The 24,232-nt window shown below is 39.0% G+C and overlaps 3 protein-coding genes across 6 annotated transcripts; 2 read left to right on the top strand and 1 right to left on the bottom strand.

Moving 5' to 3' along the window:
- The first annotated feature begins 1,811 nt into the window (after window positions 1-1,811).
- On the top strand, window positions 1,812-4,710 carry ccdc28a (coiled-coil domain containing 28A). Of its 4 annotated transcripts, none has more exons than XM_083550384.1 (6): window positions 1,812-1,966; window positions 2,364-2,519; window positions 2,770-2,927; window positions 3,013-3,167; window positions 3,421-3,443; window positions 4,042-4,710. In XM_083550384.1, exons 2-6 carry the CDS (start codon window positions 2,365-2,367, stop codon window positions 4,097-4,099), a joined length of 549 nt encoding a protein of 182 aa, XP_083406510.1. In that variant the 5' UTR covers window positions 1,812-1,966; window position 2,364; the 3' UTR covers window positions 4,100-4,710. The 4 variants fall into 4 exon arrangements, with proteins under 4 accessions (XP_083406510.1, XP_083406513.1, XP_083406511.1 ...); XM_083550387.1 differs by having other exon boundaries at window positions 1,828-1,966; window positions 2,361-2,519; XM_083550385.1 differs by having other exon boundaries at window positions 1,843-2,006.
- A 2,271-nt stretch (window positions 4,711-6,981) lies between these two features.
- On the top strand, window positions 6,982-16,360 carry ect2l (epithelial cell transforming 2 like). Its single transcript, XM_083550382.1, has 21 exons — window positions 6,982-7,215; window positions 7,558-7,670; window positions 8,121-8,280; window positions 9,057-9,309; window positions 9,413-9,534; window positions 9,618-9,727; window positions 9,985-10,072; window positions 10,419-10,587; window positions 11,147-11,275; window positions 11,357-11,449; window positions 11,814-11,990; window positions 12,116-12,219; window positions 12,336-12,431; window positions 12,581-12,786; window positions 13,332-13,479; window positions 13,718-13,791; window positions 13,872-14,028; window positions 14,769-14,834; window positions 15,018-15,106; window positions 15,660-15,832; window positions 16,009-16,360. Exons 1-21 carry the CDS (start codon window positions 7,123-7,125, stop codon window positions 16,134-16,136), a joined length of 2,748 nt encoding a protein of 915 aa, XP_083406508.1. The 5' UTR covers window positions 6,982-7,122; the 3' UTR covers window positions 16,137-16,360.
- Window positions 16,234-22,843, bottom strand: LOC310731063 (Golgi resident protein GCP60). Its single transcript, XM_083550383.1, has 8 exons — window positions 22,476-22,843; window positions 22,087-22,228; window positions 21,773-21,913; window positions 21,537-21,644; window positions 20,909-21,059; window positions 19,986-20,127; window positions 19,619-19,876; window positions 16,234-17,389 (listed from the first exon to the last, which is right to left on the bottom strand). The coding sequence occupies exons 1-8, from the start codon at window positions 22,645-22,647 to the stop codon at window positions 17,169-17,171; spliced, it is 1,335 nt and encodes a 444-aa protein (XP_083406509.1). The 5' UTR covers window positions 22,648-22,843; the 3' UTR covers window positions 16,234-17,168.
- Between the last annotated feature and the right edge of the window lie 1,389 nt (window positions 22,844-24,232).

The following is a 24,232-nucleotide window of genomic DNA, read 5'->3' as shown; positions in this document are numbered from 1 at the left end:
CGGGAGATTGACAGACGGATCGGTGCAGCTTCTGCAGTAATGCGGTCGATGTACCTGTCTGCAAGGCGAAACTCTCGATTTACCGGTCAATCTACGTTCCTACTCTCACCTATGGTCATGATCTCTGGGTCATGACCGAAAGGACAAGATCCCGGATACAGGCGGCCGAAATGAGCTTTCTCCGCAGGGTGGCTGGGCGATCCCTTAGAGATAGGGTGAGAAGCTCAGTCACTCGGGAGGAGCTCAGAGTAGATTCGCTGCTCCTCCACATCGAGAGGGGTCAGCTGAGGTGGCTCGGGCACCTTCCTGGGAAGGTGTTCCGGGCGCGTCCCACTGGGAGGAGACCCCGGGGAAGACCTAGGACACGCTGGAGAGACTATGTCTCCCGGCTGGCCTGGGAACGCCTTGGTGTCCCCCCGGAAGAGCTGGAAGAAGTGGCTAGGGAGAGGGAAGACTGCTGCCCCCGCGACCCGGCCTCGGATAAGCGGGAGAAGATGGATGGATGGATGGACAAGATAGCCCTGAACTCACACATACACACACACACACACACACACAAAACTGTATGACTGATCTGTACAACCCAGACTCAACACACACTCATACTCACTTCGCACACCCATGTCTTCAGTACCACTCACATCACTTCATTACCATAAATTGTTTACATGCTGTTTTTGCACATCTTTCCTGGATTTATTTTTTATTTTATGTATTTGTCTTGCACTGTCCTGTGTTGTCTTGCACTTACTTATGTTGTCTTTTCACTGTTTGCACCAGGTTGCACACCTGCATCTTATGTGCCGAGGACACTTACTAGTCCTTAGCCGTGTGTTTTCTGTTTCTGTGTTGTTGTTGTATGTAACATCAGGTTTCTGGAGGAACGTTGTTTCATTTCACTGTGTACTGCGTCAGCTATATATGGTTGAAATGACAATAAAAGCTTCTTGACTTGACTTGACCTTACAAAATGGGTAGAAACTCTGTGCTTCCCAAAAGTTTGGTGTTTAATCATTTTTAAAACACATGCCTAATCTTTTAGTTTCTATGCAACAAACTAGATAAAAGGCAACAGCACACAAACATTCTTTATTAGTGCAAACATACTTGCCATTAAAACTCTTTCTGATTCTGATTCTGATACAATTCTGTCAATGAGCCAAAGCACATATAAGCTCTGTAAGCTTAACTTAGAAAGCAACCTCTCGGCTGGAGTGTTAATAGATCATGAAATGGCCTGCCCAGTCACCACATCTAAATCCTATTGATCTGCTCTGGGATGATCACAAGTTTAGAAAGAAATCTCCAACTAGTGAAGAACAACTCCTGCACGTTTTACGAGAAGCATGGCAAAGCATTTCTGAACTGTCCAGATGCAGAGAGTGTGTATAGCTGTTATTCATACTAAGGGAGGATTTTCCACTGAAAATAAAGTGGAACATCTGTACATTTGTTCTGTCAAAGTTAAATGAATTAGTTTGTTATATATAAATATATATAAAATGGTGTAAATGATGACTGTGAGTCAACCTCAGACTTTGGACTTTACATTTCTACGGGATTGTACCAGAAGTCTTAAACACTTCATATTATTTAATTGTAGTTCATATGAACTGTTCATATGACAGTACCTGCATCAAATTTTGTATTCTTTACATTTTATAGTTATTTTCTTTTAAAACCATTAACATATTCTACAGCTTTATTTATTGATCTTATTTACAAATGTGTGTCTATACACGACAAGTTCAACTTTTTTTGTTTTTGTTTTTTTGTTTCAGACATTTTATTTCCTGGGAGGTCGCAAATACGTGACGTCACACAGCGCGACAAGGAAGTGGCGTTTGTAAACTTTTCTGCTCGTTCAGGTTACTTGAAGCTTCGACACGAGACACTTGCTGTTTTTTAAGGAATGTTTCTCAGACAATATATTTATTCATCTTAACGCAGACGTCTACAGCAGGAGGTAAATATTGGCGTTGGCGCTGCGTTGAAAATAACACCAGGTTTGTTTGCTAATTTAACATATATAGCATGCTAGATCTAAAGAAAGAGCAGATGTTTCTTGCCTATGATTTCAGGACCTGATCATAATTTCAAAACAGTTTACTTTGACAATTATGCCAGAGCTACTCGTGTAGGGTTCTAGGAAGAGGTCCTGCATGGACACGATTGCTGGCCATAACAACAGAATACTTCAAACTCTATTATCTTTTCTTTCTGAGATGAATATAAGTCTAGACTAAGACAAAAAAAAGACTGATGAAGCTCTGCAAACAGTTTTATTCCTCCTATAATGTGCACCAGTGATTCGTTCTGTTTATTTTGCCTTTCTGCATGCTTTGGATGGTGGACTTTGGTAGAATGGAGGAGAAGAAGATGAAACGAAAAAGTCCAAGACCCTCGACCAACCAGGCCGCTCCTCCGATCACGACCCGAAAGAACCTCAGCTCCATCTCCAAGACTTTAGGGTTTATCGGCACCAGTGCACCCTCCAGCCAGAAGACGAAATTTCGCAGGTAAAGATGAGTGTGGTGAAGGAACAGACAGCTTTTCAAAGACGTGTTCGATTGCTGAATGATGTTAAATCAGTATACCGTCACATTATCATGGCTTGATCAGGAGCTGATCCCAGGTGAGGTGAGGAGGCCTGGGGTGCAGTCAGCGTTACAATAAAGATCTCTCTCTCTCTCTCTCTCTCTCTCTCTCTCTCTCTCTCTCTCTCTCTCTCTCTCTCTCTCTCTCTCTTGTTTTATCGATGACGTACAGAGGTGTGAAAGACAAGCCGAAGGTACAGAGCCGGCTGAGTAGCCAGTCTGCTCCGATTCAGCACTCCTTCCTCACAGATGTCTCTGATGTCCAGGAGATGGAGAAAGGCTTGCTAAGCCTTCTCAACGATTTCCACTCGGGAAAACTACAGGCCTTTGGTAAGACGTTTGAAACCGCAAGTGCAAGATGTATCGCCGTCACAGTTTCACAAAACAAATCCTGATCTTTCCGTTTGTATACAAGGCAACGAGTGCTCCATTGATCAAATGGAGCATGTCCGAGAGATGCAGGAAAAACTCGCTCGGTTGCACTTCGACCTCAATGCCGAAGTGGACGACCTGCCTGTGGACCAGCGCAAGCGTGCCTGCGATTCCAACATGGACAAACTTCTCCTAAATGTAAGTATTAATAATGTATGTCTGGAAAACAATTATTAATATTTGTGAAGGATGTAGAAGGAGGAGATTCTCAGGTATGAACACTTTTCTTTTAAATCATGCCAAAATAATGTATACCAATTATAGTTATGGAATCACTGTGTGTGTGTGTGTGTGTGTGTGTGTGTGTGTGTGTGTAAATTACCATTTGTATTCTTTGCCTTGTATTAATTTTGTTTCACAATAATGAAATCTTATTTTTTTGTATTCTCAGCTGGAAGAGTTGAGTACTTCAATGTATCCTTTTAAAGTAACATGCAAAAAAATAAAAAAATAAATCAATTCCTGTAAGAGCCAATCAGCTGATCTTGATTCAGCTACACTTACTATATGGACAAATGTTGGTGGACACCCGAGTATAAAATTGATATTCATTTCTTTTTAAACATCCCATTCCCCATTTACTGTTATAATAACTTCCACTCTTCTGGGAGGGTGTTCCGCTAAATTTGTAGTGTGCGCATTTGGACATTTGTTAAAGTGTGTTAGTAAAGTCAGGTGCTGATGTAGGTGAGGTGAGGAGACCTGTTGTGCAGTAAAAGTTACAATTCATCCCAAAGGTGATCAACAGGGTTGAGGTCAGAGCTCTGTAGAAGGAGATCTTCCACTTTAATCCATAATAACTAGATGTTCATAGAGCTGGCTTTTGTGCACAGGAGAACTGTCATGGTGGAAGAGTTTTGGGTTTTTTGGTTCACGTGCAGGGAATATGTCATGCTAACAGTAGAGCAGGAATAAAAAGTATGATAGGAAAAAAAAAATTCAGGTGTCTCGATACTTTCGTCCATATCGTCTGTTACAGGGTTGTGAAAGTTCCTTAACTGTGATTCTCCAGACAAAAGCTGAACCTTGCTGATAACCAAGATACCCCCAGAACGTCCTCCAAAATCTGAAAAGTTCAGTGATGCCTGTCGTAGATCTGTTCGTACACATGTTACAGAGAAAACAGCATTACGACCAGTATTGTTGCATTAATGAACATTTCTGGAACGGGTTTGTTTTCAACTGTTCGGTACAAAACCCAAGGGTTTTTTTTTAAACTAACGTTTTAATGTAGACTACTTCTGTATCTTTATTAACGCTTTACTGTAAATATCGCCTTACCGTTGTGCAATACGAGAACGTTCGCCAATATCACTATTTCACTTTATTTCATTAACATATTTCTGATTATTTTTAATGCATAATGAAAATTTTCATAAATAATTCGAAATGTTTTCATTGAGTACAGTGTTTTGACATGAATCGGTTGAGGGCGTGTTGTTTTCAGGAAAACTAAGGAGTATTTGCCTTAATGCAACTGTGAGAGTGCTGAGAATTTTTCTTTTGACTTGCATTTGTGTCTGCATGGTAAAATTATTATTTTTTTATAACAATCTATGCTACAAATGTATTTTATTTAAAAGGTGATGTGGGTTTCCTTTCTAATATATTTTACCATAATTAATTGAATTCTGGTGGATTCATTTTATTGATGCCATCAATAAAGTTTAATTACCAATGACTTTGAGTTTATAATCTAATATGTATATTTATGTTTATAGGAAACTTGGAGATTTTATTCGAACTAGGAGATCCAAACCTGACCTCTGTACACAAAGCTAGCTCCATGAAGATATGCTTTACATGGGTTGGAGTGGAAGATCTCCTGCTATAGAGCTCTGACCTCAACCCTATTAAACACCTTTTAGTTGAATTGGAACGCTGACTGCATCCCAGGCCTCCTGACCTCACCTACATCAGTACCTGACTTCACTAACACTCTCGTGGCTTAATAAGCACAAATCTCCACAAGCGAAGGGATGTTCACATACCAATCTTGTGCTCAGTTGTCCACAAACTTTTGTTCAAGTTTGCTGTAATTGTAATTTAGAAATACAGGTCATGGATGTTCAGTAGGTTTGAGGTCAGAGCTTTATAGCAGGCCACTCAAGATCTTCCACTCCAGGTTTTGTTCACAGGGGCATTGTCATGCTGGAACAGGTTTGGGCCTTCTAGACCAAGTAAAGGGAAAATTTGAAATACAGAATCCAATGGCATCTCATACAATTGTGTTTGGAGAAGAGCCACATATTGGGGGGGTATATTATGAATTCATTAGGTTAATTAGATGTAATTACAAGATCATCTATCAAAGGTCTAGTGTTGGCAGATAAACAATGGGTGTGTGTATATATGTATACATATGCAACATACATATACAATGTGTGTAATGTGATATATATATATATATATATATATATATATATATATATATATATATATATATATATATATATATATATATATCCATCCCACTTTCACTTTTCTCCAATTTGTTACACTATTGTAGAATAAAATCAAACATAGTCCTTTATTGGACATTTCATTATCCAGTTATATCTTATTGTTCTTTACTGACTCAGGCCTATATAATTTTGACCGCTAGGGTTCCCTATTGAACAACAGGAAACCCTTTTCCATGTATACCGAAGCTATATCTCAAGATAACAATGCATGATGCTCATTATACAAAGCATGTATTGAAATACAAGCAAATTTTTATTAATTAAAAAAAAAAAAAAATTAGAAGTCCTATAAACTTTTAAAACAGTCTAAAACAATTTATACACTTTTAGATATAAACATAAAGCTTTTAAAGAACCATTTTATTTCCAATTCAGTTTTCATTACATGTTTGTTACATATCTAGGCTGCAATGGACAGAGCATTGAGTGCAGACATCAGTTTTTTTTTCCCACAAGCACAATGTTTATTATGCAAAAAAAAGATGGCTGATTTAATCCTTCTGAGGGTAAGAGATTCTTTAGGGCAGGAATCACACTGTGAACCAAAGGTGGTGGCTAATATGGTGCGAGCAAATATCATGGGTGGAGATGAGATCACACAGAGATCACACAGAGTACACGACCAGTCCTGAATGGTGTCTTTCCAATTGACTAAAAGTGTTTTTAAGGGACAGTCTAGATGTAATACACTATTTCCCAAAGTGTATGTCAAGCCTGTATCCTTCATTAATTGATGCACTATTTATCTCTGGTTGTCCTAGCTTGGGCTTCTCAGTAAGGCGCAATACAACTCCCATGATACGAGATGATGATTTCTACTCACACCACCAACACTGACGTATAAAAAAAAAAGTGGGAACAAGCTGATCCTCATCCAGCGACTCGTAGTCTTACAGGCACTCGGCATTCAGTATTTAGAGTTTTACAGTGTAATAGACAGAGATGCCCAAATCTAGAGCCTGTGGGCCGAAGTTGGTCTATGGTGACATTTATTTTGGCCTGGCATGCTATATTTGAATATGAGAAGGTGGGGAAAATCCCATTGACACAGATCTTTATTTCTAATTTTAAGATTTATTTTTAAGCTGCAAAATTGTTAAATTAAATATAAAGAATATAAATAAAGGAACCCTTTTTTTTATTTAATATACATACATACATTCTTCTGCTTTCTCAAAGCATAGCAACATTAACATTTACTTTAATGCTGCATTTACTTTTGGCCCTCAAACAAGTTTGGCCCTTGGAAAAAAGTATAAAAAAGTATGAGCTTGTCCAGTGTTGAATAATTGAAAAATAGTTTCTTTTGAGAATTGAAGGCTTATTGATAAATGTAATTAAAAAAAAGACTTTCAGTCCTTTTTTGTTTTATTGAATGTTTCATTTTGATTGGTTTATTATAAACGCTGGTAGTTATATCGGTATGTTGAAAGGATCTAAAAGGAAATGTTGGTGTCGCGCGTCCCAGCAATGAGCTGAATGTAGTCTGCTGTAGTGGATTGGGACACAACCCTGAGTAAAGGACTTCCCGGTGCGATTTTTTTGTTGTTACTCTGTTTCTTAGGAAACGGACTTGTAAAGTGTGTGAGGACAAACACACCGATTCACTGAGTGGAAACTCCTCCGAAATGTCTTCTTCCAAGTCAGGACGCTTTTCTGAAACGGCTGCTACACGCTTCAGTGCCTGGACACCTGTGATGCATAAACCTGCCAATCAGCAGGTAAGTGACATAAATACATTCATTATCATCATCATTAGTGCATAAAGACAAACTTTGATATAGATAGATAGATAGATAGATAGATAGATAGATAGATAGATAGATAGATAGATAGATAGATAGATAGATAGATAGATAGATAGATAGATAGATAGATAGACAGTCTGTTTGTTGGATGAAACTTGAATGCTCTAGAAGAGTAGTGTATTAAACTGAATTGTCTCCAAATAATAATAATAAAAACAGCATGTTCTTTTTGTAAAGCCTACGTTATAATATTAGCTGGATATCAGAGTTAAGATCATGGTAAGATGTACATGCATGTGATTGGAAAGTGAACAGCTCTTCCAGGAAAGAACGACTCTCATTCTGCACTGGTTTGACCTATGGATGGATGGACAGAGACAACATTTGCTTCAGCTGTTGTTAAGAAGATGTTCCAAGTCCCAGCTGAAGTAAATCGATCCAGACTTCAGTATGTGGACACTTTACCAGTACACCTGCACTATATATATATATATAAATTTACTAGAGCAGAACCCAAATGTACTCCAGCATGACAAACACAATGTCAATACATCTGCACACAAAGTGAGGTTTCTGAGGTTTGCCAGTTAAGGTTGGACTGGAAGAACCCAAGTGACCTACTCAGAGCCCTGACATTAACCCACACTGATTGCATGCAGGTGCTTCTCATCTGAGTGGTCTAGTGGAAGTCTAGTGGAAGTTCTTCCCAGAATGGTGAAGGCTGTTATAGAAGTCCTGGGAAGGTATCTCAAACAAGCCTGCATTAATGTAATGGTCAGGTGTCCACAAACTTTTGGCCATATTGTGTATATATAAAATTAGCTTGTATCATGGTGCTAAAAGGAAAGCGGCCTTTTATATGTAAATTTCTACCGTAGATCCATCAGTGACTACTTTATTAAAGCTGCTCCTACAAGACTGGACTTTACCACTGTACTGCCGCGGATACTCTCGTTGTACATCCTGTCCTTCCTGAGCCCTTTGGACTTGTGTTCTGCAGCTCAGGTCTGCTGGTACTGGAAGTTCCTTTCAGAGCAGGTGACTATTATATGTTGCTTGCAAAAACACTCAATGGTTCAGTATAATTCAATGATTCATATATGTTTTTTTGAGAAAATATTTGGGATTTACTGAGCACATAGAAGGAACCCAAGCAAACACACAAAAAACATGCATGTGAATATACCGTATGTCACCCAGATCCAGGATTGCAAATAAAAGAATGCAAAAATGGGTTTCTGTCATTAAAATGAGGTGGAAATTAACAAATTAAATTTACTTGCGTTATTGTAATTTTGTAGTCGTGGCTTTTACTTAATTATGTTTTGTTTGAAGTGGTGTACTACATTTTATATCATTTCTGTTACTGAGTAAAAATGTAAAATAAAAATCATGCAGGGGAAAAAAAGAATTGCACCCTGGAATCAATTGCACTGATTGATTGATGGGTGGGAGAACAGACATGGAGAAAGATGGAGACCCTAACCCTAGTTTAAGATTTATATCACTTTGTCCTTTTTGATCTACAATAGAATCCCCTGTGGTAAAAAAAAAAAAAAAAAAAAAAGGAACTCTACATTTTATTTTGATTACACTTAAAATTAGTTCCTACCAACCCCAACCACTCTCAGTACCAGTCCCAAGCCCGAATAAATGGGGAGGGTTGCGTTAGGAAGGGCATCCAGCGTAAAAACATGTGCCAAATCAAACATGCGGATGGTTCGCTGTGGCGACCCCTAACGGGAGAAGCCGAAAGAAGACTTTTACTTGAGTAGGATATTTCATTACTCTTTCTTCCTCTGCGTATTACTCAGGATTGCCTGTGGGCTCCAAAGTGTATTCGACAGGGATGGTTCCTCACCTATGCAACCTCTGACAACGAGTATGGTGCTTGGAAAAAGCACTATGTAGCTTGTGCTTGCACCCTGGATGTTTTGTTCCCACGTGAAGCAGCGGACATCTACGGTACTCTGAACCAAACTTTGCCTGAAGCAGAAGAGGAGGACGAGAAACGAACAGAATGTCTAATCAGACGCACCATCTGCGAGAAGATTTTGGAACGCAAAAGTGAGCTAAAGAGATTTATTATAGTAAAAAACTGTTTATGCTGGAAAGGTCAAACACCATTTTTGTACCAGTGGTAGTTGGTAACCAAAGCATTTCTCAACAGAAGCTGATTTGAAGAGCAGGAGTGGGTGGTTAACCAACTCCACAGGAACTTATGCAAGCAGTATTAGACAAAAATCCAGCCTACTGCCTCTGAATCGTATTACCAGCCTTGTTAAACTAGGGGTAAGATCGCACAAGCATATACTATAAATCTGCTTGGTACACAGCCCATGCAGGTGAACCAAGGCGATATGCTTATTTTCAAGGACAAATGCCGATCAGAGAGCGTCTTCCTCGCGAAACAGCGGGGACTTCAGCTGAATTCGACCAGTCAGACACCATTTGCTTCAAGCTCAATGAAAACCTTCACAATGAGGTCGGTGACAGCATCTGCCCACCACCGAGTCACTATTTCTCCTAGTTTTTATACCGTAGAAGTATAAATATAATTTTAAATGCCAAAGGAAATTCCTTTTTTTGCACCTTTACAAAAAGGTGCAATGGAACTAAGAACATATTGCACATAATATGCTACTGCACATAATATGAAATTGCACGTGATGCTAATGAAAGAACAGTTTTCCGTAAAAGATTCTTTGGTACGTCAAATTGAATGCCGACGATTTCTTACAGTGGGCCCTTAAATTCATTCGTCAGCTCTGTCAAGAGCAACAATCCACCCCACTTGCTGCTTCTGTCATCCAGAATTCCTGCTTATGAGGTAAAAAATCTCAAGAAATAAATACAGGTTTTTTTTACAGTCATCTTACATACCATCCATTGGCGCAGTAGGGTAAAGAGTAGCATTACTGCCTCATAGCTCCAGGTCTCCGGGTTAAATCCTAATCATGGGTAACTGGAATGTGGGTTTATGAGAAGTTTTTTATTTTTCAGGTTTGTTTTCCAGAATCATAAAAATGTGTGGATTGGCTCCACAAATTGAATTGGTTCTAATTGCCACCACCCTGAACATGATGAAAAAAAGTTACAGATAACAAATATGTAATGAATATATTGCATATATTATAGTTTCATCCACATTGACTTTTTGTCATATCCTTTTTCAGATGGTGCTCTGTGGAGCTCTGGTCAATGTGGTGCCATTGGTGTATGACTACAGTGGAATGACTTTAGAGGCTCTTCTTAGTCTGGCTGAGCGAGCTACACAGGGCAGAGCTGTACAAAGTATTGGGATCATAGCTGAAGGAAATCCTGAAGAGATTCACCTTATAGAAGGTGCTACTGTATATGGCAGGGTCTAACAGATAACTGAGGAATTATGAATGTTCTGCAAGTCTTGACAAATTCGGTGGTTCACCCTGACGTACACGCTGTTCCATTGGGTGTATTCAACAAACTTTAAAACAATCATTACTGTGCATGGAGGCTACATGAGTTTCTTGTGACTGGTGGCATCAAGTCTGAACAGATGAGATTTAAAATTAATTTTAAAGTTAAAATTATCCATGAGAGAGAATCTGCAAGCAGAAGCAACACTGGTTCATGTTTAGATATGTTTTTCTCTACATTTATCAAGGATTGGTTGATTAAACACTATGCTGGGTCATAGATTATTATGGGATAGATAATGTGCTATTAAGCTGTACTTAATCCGATCCTTTTGTAACCATGACAGTGTCAGGAACCCTTTCTGGAAAGGGAGGAACTTACTATGAGACACATATAGCCTTTAAAAATATTGTTGCATTGTTTACCATATATATTTGTGTATTGTTATTCGCTTAACTGCCAATTTCCTGAGAATAAACCTGATTTATTTTACCATTACTCACAGGATTGAGTATCACGGAGAAGAGCGTCTTAAATCCAGATGTGAGGGCATTTTGGGAAAAGCTCAGTGGCTGGGTTGTACCTGCATCTGAAGCAGGGCAGCTAAACATTTTTGTACCTTTGGCTTCTTCTGGTCAGTTTTTTGTAACTGGATTTCGAGCAGTGTTTTACATTTATAAAATTGTGGAATGAATTGTAAAACGGCTCTTTTTAGTTGAAGGGATGGAGCTAATAAGCAAATTGTCCACTCTGACTGGTTTGAGCGTCAGGGCACCTGCAGGATTCTGCACCGGTTCTTACCAACACAGTGAGTAAGCACCTGAAACAAGCTGAGGAACGAGTTAAGCTGCTTCAACACAATTCATCCTTTTTGCATTACTTTTAATCTCACTGTCTGGTGGCCCGGAAGAGAATAGGTTCTTCTTTAAATCTGGTTCTTTTTCATATCATCTAAGGAAGTTTGTCCCACTTTTGCTCAGGGGAGATTCCAAATTTAGATGCAGATTTCTAGAATTCTGTATGTTATGTTAAATAGACTAAAGGGAAGAAATTATCATTCATTAATGTATACATCTTACTTATAAATGACTTATATGGATAAGTGTTATGTTTTAAGGACTAAGTGTTTATGTATGTGTTAAGGACTAAGACACGTGTGCTCGGTTTTGCAGTTCTGGGTGAGTGGTCCGGGAAAGTTGATTTCCCTCCGCTGCTGTACTTGAATGAAGGCCCCTTGACTTTGTGGTGCAGGCAGGCAGAATGGATAGAGCGGACACTGCAGGGTCTAAGGAAACAACTTGAACCACAACTGCAGCTCCTGAGTTACGAGACAAGGGGGCGCACACTCGGTAAGCCTACATGAATGAGATCTGCAAGGGACGTATAAGATGTTAAACCTCACATAAAACAATATGTAATATGACAGACCGAAAATTACAAATATGACGACAGTTACAATGCTTTAATTCCACAGGTCTGTTTCTTTGGGATCATGTAAACCTGCCAGTTTTAAAGCTTAAATCAGAAGTTATACAAGCTGTAATCGAGGGTCTTGTGGCACTTCAGAAAGAAACATCAGTACGTTAAGAGTCCCTATGTGTATTTTAAATTTTCTAAATACTTTCTTTGTTGTCTTTTGATGTTCTAAAGTATTATAGTAGTGTGTCATGTCATAGTGTATTATTATATTGTAGGATAATCCGCTGGAGTTCCTGGGGAAATTTCTGCTCAAGAAATGTGTGGCTGGCACTGGGGAAAAATCCCACAACTTGAACCACAAGGTCCCGAAAGTATGTGCGTTGTTTGTGTGTCAGTGAAAATGAATTAAGATTATTTTATGCATGGACCCAAAAATGAATGTTCATCTTAAGATCAAGCATTCTGGAATATTCACAAAAACACATATACACGTAAGTGTCTCTGTCCTCTGTTCACGTAGAGTGTGTTCGGCGAAGCAGATCGACGTGGCGACGTGGTGATGGAGCTTCTGAACAGCGAGAAAGCTTACGTGTGTCTGCTGCAGGCTGTACACAGTGTCTACTACGTTCCACTAAGAGCAGCTCTGGACTCCAATCGAGCGATAATCAGCTCTGCCAATCTTGTGATGCTCTTTAATCCCATGCTGGACATCCTGGAAGCCAATACGTAAAAAAAACTTTTTTTCATTGCATAATTTCAGTATGGTACTTCTAAAGCCTAGAGCAGGGGCCACCAGCCTTTTTGAAACTTACAGCTACTTCTTGGGTACCATTAATGTGAAGGGCTACCAGTTTCCCCTGGCCTAGAAAGACCTGTTATATTGTACCGGTTTTCAGTAACTGGAAAAATAAGGGGTTATAACAATCTGACAAAATACATCTAGCATGTTTTATTTGCAAATTATACAATATATGAACATATGTTAGAGGATTTGTATGTTAATTTTAAACATCTCATTCCATATTTAGTTCCCATTTCCTGTTATAATAACCTCTACACTTCTTGGGAACATGTTCCACTAGATTTTGAAGTGTGCTTGTGTAGATTTTGGCTGGAAAAATCCCAATACTTTGGGGAAAACAGTGAATTTGTGTCTGACATTAAACTTTCTTAAAAGTTTGTTTGGTAGATTTTGTCTTTTTCGAATCTTTTTTTTATTTTTTTTTCCTTATAAATTTAAACTTGTTTTTTATTCGATGTGTGGATGCCAGTGTTTTTCTGCAGGACCTGACCGAGAGGTTGGAGGAATGGAGTCCTCTGCAGTGTGTGGGCAGTGTGTTTGTCCGATTCTGTGGCAAACTACGGGCTTACACCAATTTTTTCAACAACTACGCCACTGCTATCAAAACAATAGATAAGGTAGAAAAGAGCTTAAAAATGCCTTCTTTCTAATAGGACCCAAGTGATAGAATTGAAAATAGAAGGCTATGCATTTGACTGGGAAAACCCAACCCCAAAACCAAACAAAGAACTATTTAAGAGAACTTAAATAGTGTACCAGAGGGACAGAAGACGGGAACTTTCCCATAAAAAATGCAAAAAACAGCAAAATTTCTGATTAAAATAACCACCTGCGTATCATCATCTTGCTCTTCAGTGCAAAGAGACGCTTCCTGTATTTCGCGCCTTTATAAAGAGACACAACCGGACTCTTGCTACTAGGATGTTAAGGTATTTCTGAATTTCAGAATTGAACAGCTTCAATCAACTTCACCTTCAATTTTGGTGTATGTTCATATTCTGTGTCCTAGTCTACAGGAACTGTTTCTTAGTCCGTCCATGAGGATGGAGGAGTATGTGACTTTGCTCCATTCTTTGATGCTACACACACCAGCCGAACACCCTGATCACACACACATCTCTTCAGCCTTAAAGACATTACGGAGTTACAGGAACTTCATCCACAAGGTAAAAAGCCATATTTTATGCTTAAAGGACTGTCATATCAATTTTTATGATTGTCTTCAATGATAACATGTTTTGGATTTTGGATCAGAAGGTCACAAGTTTAAATCCCAGACCCACCAAGCTGCCTCTGCTTGGCTCATAACCCCCAACTGCTCAGTTGTAGGTCGCTCTGGATAATGGCATCTGCCAAATACAGTAAATGTAAATGTCCCGAGTGAGTGAGCCAGAGGTGGCGGTAGTGAGAGAAAAACTCCCTGAGATATGAAGAAGAAACCATGACAGGAATTGGATTCAAAAGGGAACCCATCCTCATCACCAACACTGGACACTCATTCGTTATAATTTTTGACATTACACGAGTCCAAATCTGTTCCTAAACCATTGTAGCAAGCTGCTCATATGAATTACAGTCCACATTCATCGTCATGGTTCTTGAGTAGAACCATCCACAGTAAGTCTTCCCAGCTCTGTCACCTCCTTATCTGCACTAAGAGCAGATCAGCTTCCAAACCTTAGACTGCATCAGATCTATCATAGATCCCTAACCATCCATAACTCCTCACGATGGCATCGTATAACTAATAGAGCATTGCATTCTGGAGGGATGTGTCCAGCATTTGCTGTGTCCTCTCCTGCAATAGAGTATTTTATATGCTTCACTGCAGACATTTTTCCCTAAATAAACACTGGAAAATAAATGTCACTAAATACGCTAAACTCGTTTTCTGTTCTTGTGTCAGTTGAAAAAAAGTTCCAACCAGGAGGAGAAAATGCTGGAGGTGCAGAAGATCATTCAGGGCTGCCCAGTGAGTTGCACTGTTATAATTATTCATGAAGCAGGATCAGGTTTAAGTGAGTTAATAGTGAATTCAAGCGCATTTTAAATTGTTCTCTGAACAGCGAGCGTATCCTAATTGTGTCCACATGACAAGTGTGTACTGACCCAAATTGAATACAAGCCCTAATCATTGTCTTATCGATTATTTTAGAATCTAGAAGAGGGAGGCCGATACCTGATCACCTTGCAGGATGTGGCGTTACTGAGCTGCCTTAACGAAGACATCGCTCCATCATTCAGGTATAACGGACAGCTTCCTTACACAGATCAGGTGACAGACAACACCCTTGAGGCGCACCAGTGTTGATTTCAAGTTGTTGTTTTTTTTTTTATACTCATCACTCTAAATAAACTAAAGTTCGCGGACACCTGACCATAAGATTTGTATGTGGTTTTTAAATAGCCAATTTCACATTTAGTTATAATAACCTCCACTCTACTGGGAAGATGTTCCATTAGATTTAGTAGTCTGCTTGTGGGGATTCTCATGTAGAACATTCATCATGTTTAATAGGGTTGAGGTCCGAGCCACTCAGCATCTTCCTCCAACCCATGCACGCCATATCTTCAAGAAGCTGTTTTTGTGCATTGTTATGCTGGAACAGGTTTGGTAAATTTAAATAGCACCACCTCCAGAGACTTTGCGGAAACAGTTTGGAGAAGAATCGCATGTGGCTGGAAAAGTCGGGTGTCCCAATACTTTTGGACATACCGTGCGGCAACCTTATGCATTGATGCAAGTCGGTTCCCTAAAAACTCTTTGTGTAAAAGTTAAGAAATGTCTCTTTGTCAGGATGTACGAGTGCTTGAAGGAGCTCGGATTGTTCCTGTTTAACGACGTCGTGGTTTTGACGGAGAAAAAAGACACCCATGTGCCCTTCAGTCTGGCAGTGAACACATCTCACACGTTCCTGGCGTCTGTAAGCTTGCACTGCCTCAGCGTCTCTGACATGGTGGACACAAAGTGTGAGTATAATATGGATGCCAACGAATATGCAGATGTTATTTGGATATTAATCTGTATGCTTTATGTTTTAGCCTAATTTTATTATTATTATTATTATTACTATCGTTTCTGTCTCTGGTATGAAGAAATGCTGCTTAAAAAAATATTCATTTTGGTGTATCTTTTTCCTCCCCAGACGTGCAGAATTCTTTCCTCATGGAGAGCCCAAACCGCCAGTGGATCTGTGCCACAGACCGAGAGGAGGATAAAATCAGGTTTCTGTGTGCATTAAGTGGCGCTATAAATGCAGCCAGGCACAAATAATGCAGACGTAGCTTCATTTATAACATTCATCTAGTTCATATATGTCCAGTAGCAAAAAGTAAAAGTGAAAGATGAAGAGTAAAAAAAAAAGTAGGACTTATGGATGAACATCTGTAGAATTTTATACTTAAATATAAAATGTTATATTGGAACATTTAACACAAAATCACAGTAGTCCTTAAATGTAATCATAATAAATAAAAGATGCATTAAGGAACAAAAAATGCAATCATTTCACACCACTTGTTGGGAAGAAGGATTGCAACGGAAATATTGATTACAATTACAATAATCATTTGTTCAGCATGTTTAAATAAACAGTAGAAGCAAAGGACTGCTGTAGGTAGAACTTTGAAGAAATACTGTAGATCTGGATTATACGTACTCTGAATAATCACAGGTACAGGAAAGGAATATATCAGGAAATACTAAACTTTGACCCATCATTATAAATGTTGTTTATACGACACGACTCTATAACCGAAGCTTAAACCAACAAACACATTGTGGTTCACCGTCTTCAATAATTTTGGGTGTTGGGAGATTTTGTGAGAATGTTTTCCACAGTTTTATAGCTTGATATGACTGTTTTCTGACTCAGAGTCCTTCTGCATTTTGGAAGACTGTTGATTGGATTTTCATATAATGGCCTTTAAGTATAAAGGATTTCCTTAGAGCTCACACTGCCCTAATAATATAATCTGCACTATATTTCCTTTAAAAAATGATTCTGACAAACATTTAATAGTATTCCAGAATATATGGCTTTCTTCATGTTGGATATGTTTAATGCATAGTTCTGAATCCTGCCGAGCAGGAACTGTTTAGCGTCTAGTAAACAAAGCAGCGCAGGACTTTGCCCCTAGCTTTCACGCTTACCCTCTTTTCATTGAAAAGATAAGCACGGCTTAACCCAGTCTGTACACACTGTAGTGTTTGTGAAGCCATTTAGACTTCTTTGAAAGCTTATGAAATAATGTTTATATAACGAAATTAATGTTGTATATGTTTTAGGTGTGTCTTTTAATAAATCTAACCGGTGTAGTAGACTCGGTAATACACGACCTTTGACCTCCAGAGCGAATAAGAATTGTCGAATCTGAGTAAATAAACTCCTCGGCTCGGGTACCGGTGACTGCCTGCGTACACGTCCTCGTGACTGTCCCGTCGGAACAGCGGCACCACCTCGCTAATCCGAGGGCCTACGTCCGTGGGGTTTTTCTCGTCCTTCCCGTTTGCCTTTTCAGTCTGGCCTGCAGCGAAAGAATCACATTTGAGAATATTTCTGATAAAAAAAATATATAATGATAAATACCATGCACATATATTTCGAGACGGCTAAGAGAAGCTAGCATAATTTCTCAATACAGAATTTTATGATATTGTCAAATAAAGTATTTCACAGGACTTGTCTTTTAGAATGAGTATTACTTGTTATGCAATATTATGGTGTTCCTGTGAAGCCATATACTATTGATTTCCAATAAAATCACAATTAAAAAAAATACACATTACTTTCTCACAGGTTTCACATTTTTTCTGTTTGTAAAAAAAGAATAAATGGTACACAGTGGGGATGTGCATCTCCATAACTGAGGCTGAAATGATTCAACTCTCCAACGATACAATACGTTGAAGATACATTGAAGCAGCTACCAATATTGCAATGCAGTATGATCTGATTTTGATTTGATTCAACACAATGTGATTCAGTACGGTACAATGCAATGGAATAAATATGATGATATGGTACAGTTTTATTTATCTTTTTTTTTTTATCTTTTTTTATCAGACTGACAGCAAATCATCCTTTTTTATTTTATTTTATTTATTTATTTATTTTAAAGTGCCTTCTGACCTCTAACGCATGGCCCTTTCACAAACAGGCCTTTGTAGTGCAAAAAAAAAAAAAAAAAAAAAAAGATTAAAACCAGATGTTCTTTTCCTTTTCCTGTCTTCCATAGTTTTCTAATTTTAAATTCTAATTTATATATACAATTTTTTTTGCAGATGATATTGTGATTTGTGGTGAGAGGAGGAAGCAGGTTGAGAAGAGCCTGGAGAGGTGGAGGTATGTGCTGGAGAGAAGGGGAATGAAAGTCAGTAGGAGTAAGACAGAGTACATGTGTGTAAATGAGAGGGAGGGCAGTGGAGTGGTGCGGTTACAGGGAGAAGAGATGGAGAAGGTGGAGGAGTTCAGGTACCTGGGGTCAACAGTGCAAAGTAATGGAGAGTGTGTTAGAGAAGTGAAGAAAAGAGTGCAGGCAGGGTGGAGTGGGTGGAGAAGAGTGATAGCAGGAGTGATTTGTGATAGAAGAGTATCTGTGAGAGTAAAAGGGAAAGTTTATAGGACTGTGGTGAGTCCTGCGATGTTGTATGGTTTAGAGACAGTGGCATTGAGTAAAAGACAGGAGGTGGAGCTGGAGGTAGCAGAGCTGAAGATGTTGAGGTTTTCAGTGGGAGTGACGACGATGGACAGGTTTAGAAACGAGTTTATCAGAGGGACAGCGCATGTAGGACGTTTTAGAGACAAGTTGAGGGAGGTGAAATTGAGATGGTATGGACATATCCAGAGGAGGGACATGTGGACACACTATATTTCTAAAAGTATTGGGTCACCTGAACTTTCCTGCTATATGTGGTTCTTTTCCAAACTGTTACCACAAAGCTGAAGACACTTAATTGTATGAGACGTCTTTAGATGCACTATAATACAATTTTGCATTCACTTGAACTTGGAAACCCAGAACCTGTTCCAGCATGGCAATGCCTCTGTGCACAAAGTGAGCTCCTTGAAGATATGGTTTACATGCTTTGGAGAGGAAGATCTTGAGTGGCCTGCTCAGATCTTATCCCTACTGAACACCTTTGGGATGAATTGGAACGCTGACTGCACCCCGGGTCTCCTCACCTACATCAGTACCTGCCTTTCGTAATACCCTTGTGGCTGATGAACACAAATATCCAAAAGCACACTCCAAAATCTAGTGAAACATCTTCACAGAAGAGTGGAGGGAATTATAAGAGCAAATTGAGACTAAATGTGGAATGCAACGCTCAAAAATCGCATACCGTACTTATGACCAGGTGACCCAATACTTTTGTCCATACAGTGTATATAGGAGGCAGAACCCTGAGGATGGAGCCACCAGGAAGGAGGAAAAGAAGAAGGCCAAGGAGGAGGTTAATGGATGTGGTGATGGAAGCCACAGGACTTGATAAGAATTACTTTGGAAGCAGTTATGCAATATTATACACTGTTGATATACATTATAAGTACAATAAATGTATTTTTAGTGTTTATATCAATGGTAGCATCTAAAATGTTGATTTGTAACTAGCAAACATTATTAATTGTAACTCCCTGGCTGTTTACTGGCCAGTAATGTTGGACACATACACATTGAATTTTTTTTACAGGCCTAACAGGATTCAATACATAAACCAGTAAGTCTAAAAACTCTAAGAAATCTTTTTCCTACCTGTATCTTGGTTTTTAGATAGAGATCCCACTCCGTTTGTTGTATTCGGCCACTCAAAATACAAGCCAAAAGCGATGTCGTAGTAATCGGTGGCGAATTCCCAAAAGAACGTAGAGCCATGGTCATGAGTGGGAATGTGCACGGTCAGCACTTCACCTCTCCCTACAGTGATCACAGACTCGGCTTCCTGCTGCGTCTTTATCTTAAATTCGTTTACCTGAGGCATTGTCCACATGGAGGGCGCCAGGATGGGCATTTCTGCATTAGACAGTTGAGATATAATAATCCACTGGTGCTACTTCATTTCATTCCTCATAAGCAGTGTTTACTGAGCATTAGTGAAAACTTGATGCTTTTTTACACATACCTCCTGGCATGCTTTCGACAAATAAATGACATCTGGGGTTTGTTTCGGATGTGGTCCTCTGTGCAGACTCGGGCTGGTTGATTGGGTGTGTAACTGATGCTGTGTCACTCGAATCTGGTGATGGGGATTCAGCCGTGTCGTGCTACTTAGGCATAAACACAAACAGCCATTTTTGCCTTACTATCATTGCAAGGATGGTCAATTGACATATAATAAATGTGGCCAATTTATGTAAGGTAAAGTCAAAAGGAAATATTTCTACCAGTATACATTATATAGACAAAAGTGTTGCGACACTGGACTTTTTCTAGCCATACTGTATGCGGTCCTTTCCCAAACTGTTACCACCATGTTGGAGGCACAAAATTGTACAAGTCTTTGGATGCAGTAGCACGGAATTTTCCCTGGACCCAAACTAAGAGACCCAAACCTGTTCCAACATAACAATGCCCTTGTGAAAGTCCAGCTTCATGAACATATGCTTTAAATGGTTTGGAGTAGAAGATCTTGAGTGGCCTGTTTTACCACTCTGACCTTAACCCCTTATGATTGGAATAAATGGGAAAGAATGCACCACAGGCCTCCTCACACCACATCAGTGCCTGAAATTACTAACACCCTTGTGGCTGAATGAGTACAAATCGCCACAAGCACACTCCAAAATCTAGTAGAACATCTTCCCAGAGAAGTGGAGCTTATCATAATAGTAAACAGGGACTAAATGTGGAATAGGATGTTCAAAAACCACTCATCAATCAGAAGTCCACAAATCGTTTGTCCATATAATATATTCTATAAATCGCTTAGCAAGTTGCTTACAAATGGAGATAATTAGTAGGAATGTTTCCATGGACTGGACAGCAGATAAGCCTGTTTGGGTGCAGCTCAATGGCAAACAGTAGATAGATACTAATGAGATAAACCTGTTTGACTTGGTGTGTATGGTGAGCTTGCAGGATACACTCGCAAGACCGGTGGATGAGTCGCTGCTGCTGGTCTGAGCATTTAGAGGACTGGGGATTCTCCTGGAAGTGCACTGGGCTCGGTGTATTCAGAGCAGACTCCACCTGTTGCCTTCACACACACACACACACACACACACACACACACACACACACACACACACACACACACATATTATCCTTCTAAAACATTTCACTGAAACTATTATAATAGATAATGCAGCTATGAATGATGTAAAATGCCTTCACCAAACCTAACCCAATGAAAAGAAATATGTTTGTAATACCAACATGCAAATATTAAACCATTCCAAGCCATTTCTATCAGTGTGTTGAATCGGTCGTGTGCTGATATTTTGTCTGACAGCTTGAATGTTTCAAATGTTTTATCAGTCACCTGATAGCAAATGACCTTCATGAGCAAAAATGGTGTGACATGGTATTTTTTGAAGCAACTGCTCCTATTAATCTACATGCATGAAATGACTATTTAAATATACCTATTAAATGCATGAACTCAGGACAGTAGCAAATTAGCTGACAGAAAGCTGATCAAACGTTTGTGAATTGCCAATCAATAGTTACACACATCTGCAAGTTGCTTAGTAAGCGATCGGCCTCCTGCCTCCTCTTCTCCTCCTCGCGACGCTCTTTCTCCTTCTCTCTTTCCATCCTGAGACGCTCTTCTTCCTCTCTTCTGAATGTGTACACACAAACACTCAAATGATTAATTTTTTTCCTGTTTTGGTACGTGTTTGACACTGAAGTGACTGAAATGTATTTGATTTAATACAGCATCGCATTTGCACAAAGAGTCCCACTTACAATTTCCTCTCATGTTCCTCCTTCTCAATCTTATGAGACGTGACATACGGAGAAAACAGGCTACAGCACGAGTCCAGAAGTTTCACAAAGTCCTCCATGGCATCCTCTTTAGCTGTGCTGCCCAGCTCTGCCCACTTGTTCCTGCCCATACAGTGATATAGTGTCTGTTATGCAAAATAAAGTATAATGGGTCTAAACATGTGTATGAGGAACCTGTGTATGGACAGATCATGTTTTGCATACACATTTGTTTTTAAACTCAAACTGTGTGTGTACAGTGTGTATCACATTGTAAATGTCCAAAAATAAAATACCTTCTATCATTCCCCAGGACGTCGAAGAACCCAATCTCAGGGCAAAGCTTTGGATTGTAGGGGCCGAGGAAAATTTGTTTCTGAAGTGCAATAAACAGCAGGTTTTCTTCATAGGTTGGGTTGAAAGCCTTGCCGTTCATCTCTGGAAAAAAAACAATCCCACACGTACATTTGAATAGATCTTTTGAGATTTGGATCTCAAACCCAAATGTTTTCAATGTATAACAGAAAAGACCACTGATCTTGCTGTTCTAATACTTTAGGAGGAAACTGTATGGCTGATCCTAAAGATAGATTTGCATTGGGAGGATTTTCTTGATCAGTTAAGATACAGGAAATTGAATCTTATTTATAAATAAATAAAAAATAAATAAAAAAAATTGTGTTACCTTTAAAAAATTTAATAGCAAATCCGAATATTGCCTCTAAGGAAAATCCCCAGTTATTTCCAACGTTCCAGTTTCTCCGCTCATCATTTTCACTTGTTGTGTTTCCGCTTTCATTTTGCTCACCAACAGTGTTGTGGTGGTTGGAGGTTTCTCCAGACGCTGGCGCAGACATGACGCGAGACGCAGGCGCACCGTCTGGATCTCACGCGCAGCCCAACGACCCCACGAGCGCGTCCCACACTCACACGCACACTCGATGCACACAGACGTTTGTCAATGTCTCGTAGAAAAAGCGACACAACACTTCCTTAAAGAAAAAACGAATCCCAGTCCGCCCATGAAGTCCGCCTCCAGCCAATCTCAATTGCGTAAAACACCCGACTTTGCGCAATTCGCATTTGCAGCCAATAAAATTAGAAAAAAAAAGAAGAAAAACACTGCAATCTTCTAAACTCATAATCCTGATCTGTTGATGGGTGGATTAGTCCAAATCATACCCTAAATATAAAATGCAAGAAGCATACTGACACCTGACATTTTGGGCCACTTATTGGATTTTCAAAAGCATAGGCATTCCTTCAAGTCAGGATCCTCAAAACAGTCTCCCCAGTCCATGTCTTGCTTTGGGCATAGGATGGGCTTCATGCCAAAAGGTTGCCCCAAAATACAATGGTCTTCTATGTCTTTATGTTTGACACCATTCACTGAAACTAAGGAGGCCAAATTCTGGTAGATCGTCTTCTCCTGGCTCTCAGATGCATCCATCAGACAGCCAGACAGTGACATGATTTGTCAGTCCAAAGAAACACTAATGCAATGTTTTACACCTGTCTAGTCAATGCTTGGTATTGCCCATAGTGATCACAGTAACTCATGAAGCTCTCAGTTATTGTTCTGATGCTGTTTTTTCAACTCTGTAATAAGTGATGCACCCAATGACCTCACTGTGATTTTCCATAATTGTCTGCTTCTTGTCTAAAGTATTGTTGCTCCTTGTTAAATCCATCTCACAATAATAGCACTGAGCGGGTGCAGATCTAAGATTTACACTGTATGGACAAATAATTGGAAAGCCTGACCTTTTTTTAATTTTATTTTGGAACGTCAATTTGCAAATTATATTTAATTCACACATTCTTTATAGTATTACAGGATATTTTGTTCAGATTGTCATATAATCCCATTATCCCAATTATTATTAATAATTCCGATTTGAACATATACTCCTAATATCCCATTTATTTGTAACAATTTTTACATTTAAAAATTTTTTTTAACATATCTCAATGACTCTATAATCCCAATATCCCATTTCCTCTCAATAATCCTAATATTGACATATAATCCAAATATTCCAATTATTCTCAATAATCCCAATATTCACATATAATCCCAATGTGTCAAATTCCCAACATACAGTATACATTTAAAAAAAAAAAGGATAAAGCAAACACTGATTAAGCTTGAAACTGAAAAGAATGCAATTTTGTGAATATTAACTGGTTAAATATTTTAACCAGTTAATCCTTGATCATAACTGTATTGCACAGTTTGGGTTTTTAGGTAATTGGCGCCCTCTAGTGCCGAAATAACCGCATTTGCGCTTCACCAAAAGAAAGGTGCCTTGTGCCTGTAGACAGATTAAATAAAAAATTAAATAGAAATGCTTTTATTTAGAAAATACATGCTTTAAAATACTACAGCAGTTTAAAAAAAGAAGAGGAAACATGAAAAAAAAAAGATTACATTTATGTATG

Source organism: Silurus aristotelis, assembly GCF_946808225.1.
Source record: "Silurus aristotelis genome assembly, chromosome: 9".
NCBI classification, from domain to species: domain Eukaryota; kingdom Metazoa; phylum Chordata; class Actinopteri; order Siluriformes; family Siluridae; genus Silurus; species Silurus aristotelis.
Note: the sequence above shows the minus strand (reverse complement) of the source record. Positions and strands in the feature narration are given on the sequence as shown.